Below are 3,376 nucleotides of genomic sequence, written 5' to 3'. Positions count from 1 at the left end.
CCACCCCACACCGCAGCGGGCCTGGAGTGGTGGGACCGGTGTGGGAACCGTCTCCCACTAGGTTCCAGAGCCCAGAGCCCAGCCTGTGCCGGGCACCTCTGCCAGGGGCTGGCTGGGCTCACACCGGTGCCCAGGCTGAGTCCAGGCTAAAATGGCCTCCCCTCCTCCCACTGCCCCAGGGATTTCCAACATCAGAATGGGAAATGGGAATGCAACGCGAACAACCAGCGCCATCCACGCCTCAGTTGAACTTTCCGTTGCGATAAAGGCTCTTTAAATGTTTGAGTAGTCTCTTCACGAACTGGGCTACTTCGATCTTGGTGTCTTGGCTGTGCAAGCTGGGAGCCTGGGCAGGACAGAGAGACCGGCAGGTTGGTGGGACGAGAAGAGACCAAGACGGCAAGCACCCAGGGGCTTTCCAGGTGTCATTTTACTTGATCCCAAAAAAGTCCCAGCCAGGTGGGTAACAAGATCACCCGTGAGCCACAGATGTGGAAACTGAGGCTCATGTAGGTGTCAGGAGCTCTGGAGCCCAAGTCCTGGAAGCCCCAAAGTCCCTGTCCCTGCGGCCACAGTGGGCCCGGCTGCCCTTGGGCCTGGGCTAGGGAGGTGGTGAGGGGTGCTCACCCCGGCCAAGGCCTTGCGCTGGCAGAGGCTGCTCAGGGTCTTCTGGGTCCTCTGGAGGGCACTGCAGCTGGAGACGTTGCTCAGAGACTCGTGGGCGGCACAGTACCACTAGGTGGAGAGCACAGGGTCAGGGGCGCAGAACCAGCCCGGGGGTGTCTACAGGAAGGGGAGGGCCAGAGGCTGTGGAGGTGTGTCCTGGGGTGGAGGAGGAGGCCCAGCCCCGTGAGGGAGCAGAGAGCAAGCAGTGCTGTAGCTGCCCCTCCCACAGCACACGGAGGTCCTTACCATGCCAGCTGTCAGGTTGACGCTCCACACCATGGTGCCATTGCAGAGGGGGGTCTGTGGGAGCAAAGAGCTCGTGAGCCCAGGCCAGGTCATGAGGACAGGGCGCACAGGACCCCACTACAGCCTAGTGGGGCCTGGTACACCCCACAACACCCCCAAGCTTCGTGTCTGCTCTACTTGAGGAGCTGGTAGGTGCGTGGGAAGGATTTCTACTCAGTCCTGGAGCTGAGAGAAAAATTGAGTGACCCAACTGGTAAGGGACAAACTTTACTCCAAGTGCAATGCAGTCAGGGTAAGGGGCCATAGAGAAGGGGTGGACCTGGCAAGCCTGGCTGCTCTCGGTTGAGATAGACCAGAGGAGGGTGGCTGGCGCTGGTGCACGAAGCACCCTGCTTTGGAACGGGGGCTGCTCTTAGGAACAGAGACGTGCTGACAGGGGCCAGGCCCACCTCCCTCACTGCCCGCTCACTTAGCAGAGTGAGCCACTGCACCTGCGTCTGGAGGCACAGCCACGATGGCCCCCCACCTGGTAAGCACCGGGCACCAGTCTAGCTTGTGATCTGTGTTCGGATAGTGTGGGAGCTGCCCGTGGGGAGGGCCTGTCTCTCTATGCATCCTTCTGTGGGGGATGTGCACACGAAGACACAGGGAGCAACCGCCAGGCTGCTGTGTTCTAATCCATTTGGAAAGACGGCAGATGCTCCAGGAGTCCTGGCCTTTCTCTGCCTTCCACTGCTCACGATGGCTCAGTGGGTCCTGCTGAGGCCAGTAGTCCGGTCCCCTAGGTGACCCTGCTCCTATCCCCTAGCCTGCCTCTCTCCCTTCTGACTGGGCCCGACCCCTCTCCAGGGACATCTTCCTGACCCACAGGAGTGTGAACCAGGCCTGTCCTGCCCTTGGCTTCCCCCAGAGCCAGCCTGCACTCACCTTCTGGTCCTGGGTGATGTTGACCAGCTCCTCGATGAAGTCCTTGAGGATCACCATGGGGGACGGCCCCGGGACTGGGGCAGTGAGGCCGCCCAGGCAGGTAAGAGCAAGGATCACAGTCACCCCGAGTGCCATGAGGCCACAGCTGATGCTGGAGGACAGAGGCGGACACGCAGGAAAGGCTCACAGAGTGGCTTGTGGCCTTGGCCTCCGGTGGCAGCTTTTATAGCCCCAAGGGGGTGACGCTTCAAACTCTGGTCTCTGCTCTGTCGGGCACTATCTGCAAACCACATCTTTACTCATCTTGATCTGAGTTTGTGGAAAATCCAGCATCACATAAAGGAAAGAGCTTGATTTCTAGGGGAAGGTCCGGGCCGGTGTTTCCAAGACCTGAATGACCCAATCCCAGGGGCTTGGGACAGGGCCTCGGCACCCTGGCCTGGAAATGCCAGCTTACACTTTGGCATTGGCCTGGAGACCGCTCTGTGCACCTACCAGGTGGCCCACAGCCAAGTTCCCAAGACGCTGTGGGTCCCCAGAAGGGCGGAATGGCCTCAGCGGCTTGCTTGTGCCCTCCAGTCATGGGAATTTGGGAGTTTTACCTTTTTAGTGAGTGAGTCTTTGGTGACAGGTACTTGTGCTTGCTTAGGGGGCAAAGTTCAAACAGGACAAAAGGAGGAGCAACGTTTGCTGCTCCCGGCCTACCAATTCCCCTTGCCACGTGGGTTTTCCCCCCGCATTTTTAAGACACTTATTTATTTGATACAAGGTCTTGCTACACAGAGTTCGGTTCATACTTGTAGTGATGCTCCTGTCTCAGCGTCCCCAGCGCTGGGGTTACAGGTGTGCGCCCCCGCCCAGTTTCACCATGCAGTACCAGGGATGGAACTCCAGTTTTCGTGCTTGCGAGGCAGGTGCTTAGACCGCCAAGCTATCTCCCCAGCCCAGTGGGAAGAATTATAAGAGCTCTCACTCCAGGTCTTTAGGAAAAGTCCAGGCAGGCTCCAGGCTCTCCTGGGATCTTTGCTTTTGAGAGCTGCCTTGATGGTAACAGCAGGGCACAGGCAGCCTGGCCCTGAGTCCATCACTGCCTTCACTGGTGGCTTCAGGCCAGCTGGGTGTGCTTCCCGGGCCAGGCTGGAGGGTGTAACTGTCCCCAGCATCATGGAGAAGGGGTGACCACCTCCACCAGCAGTGTGTATGAGCAGCCTGCGCCCCGGAGCAGTTGCTGCTGAGGGCAGCTGGCACCCCTCCTGCAAGCAGGGGCCCAGGAAAGCCCCGCAGCAGAGGTCACAGCGTTCGCCTGCCCTGCTAAGGGCCGATGTGGAGACTGCCCTTACCCCTCCTTTCCTCAGCCAGCCTGCGCCCCAAGCATGCTGCCCAGTCTGGGCTGGGCTGCAGTGGAAGAGACCTTCGCCTAGAAAGCCCCGACCCCAAGCTGCCTAATTCCCAGCCCCCACCAGGCTCTAGAACCCGCTGTGGGCCTCAGTTCCCCCTTCTGTCCTACAAGCCAAAGCAGCTCCTGCTCCTGTGGAGG

The 3,376-nt window shown here is 59.8% G+C and overlaps 1 protein-coding gene across 1 annotated transcript; it reads right to left on the bottom strand.

The window, feature by feature from the left end:
• Positions 1-241: 241 nt before the first annotated feature.
• Il13 (interleukin 13) lies at positions 242-1,983 on the bottom strand. Its single transcript, XM_004629339.3, has 4 exons — positions 1,840-1,983; positions 913-966; positions 628-735; positions 242-346 (listed from the first exon to the last, which is right to left on the bottom strand). The coding sequence occupies exons 1-4, from the start codon at positions 1,972-1,974 to the stop codon at positions 242-244; spliced, it is 402 nt and encodes a 133-aa protein (XP_004629396.1). The 5' UTR covers positions 1,975-1,983.
• Between the last annotated feature and the right edge of the window lie 1,393 nt (positions 1,984-3,376).

The sequence above is a fragment of the Octodon degus genome, unplaced genomic scaffold (assembly GCF_000260255.1).
Source record: "Octodon degus isolate 3935 unplaced genomic scaffold, OctDeg1.0 scaffold00029, whole genome shotgun sequence".
Taxonomy (NCBI): domain Eukaryota; kingdom Metazoa; phylum Chordata; class Mammalia; order Rodentia; family Octodontidae; genus Octodon; species Octodon degus.
This window is presented reverse-complemented; position numbering and strand designations above follow the sequence as displayed.

Bases quoted from the DNA above. Each gene is read 5' to 3' on its own strand.
- Il13 (XM_004629339.3), bottom strand. From the start codon at position 1,974: ATGGCACTCGGGGTGACTGTGATCCTTGCTCTTACCTGCCTGGGCGGC. The intron at 967-1,839 runs GTGAGTGCAGGC...TTGCTCCCACAG, and splicing joins ACATCACCCAGGACCAGAAG to ACCCCCCTCTGCAATGGCAC. The intron at 347-627 runs GTGAGCACCCCT...TGTCCTGCCCAG, and splicing joins AGCGCAAGGCCTTGGCCGGG to GCTCCCAGCTTGCACAGCCA.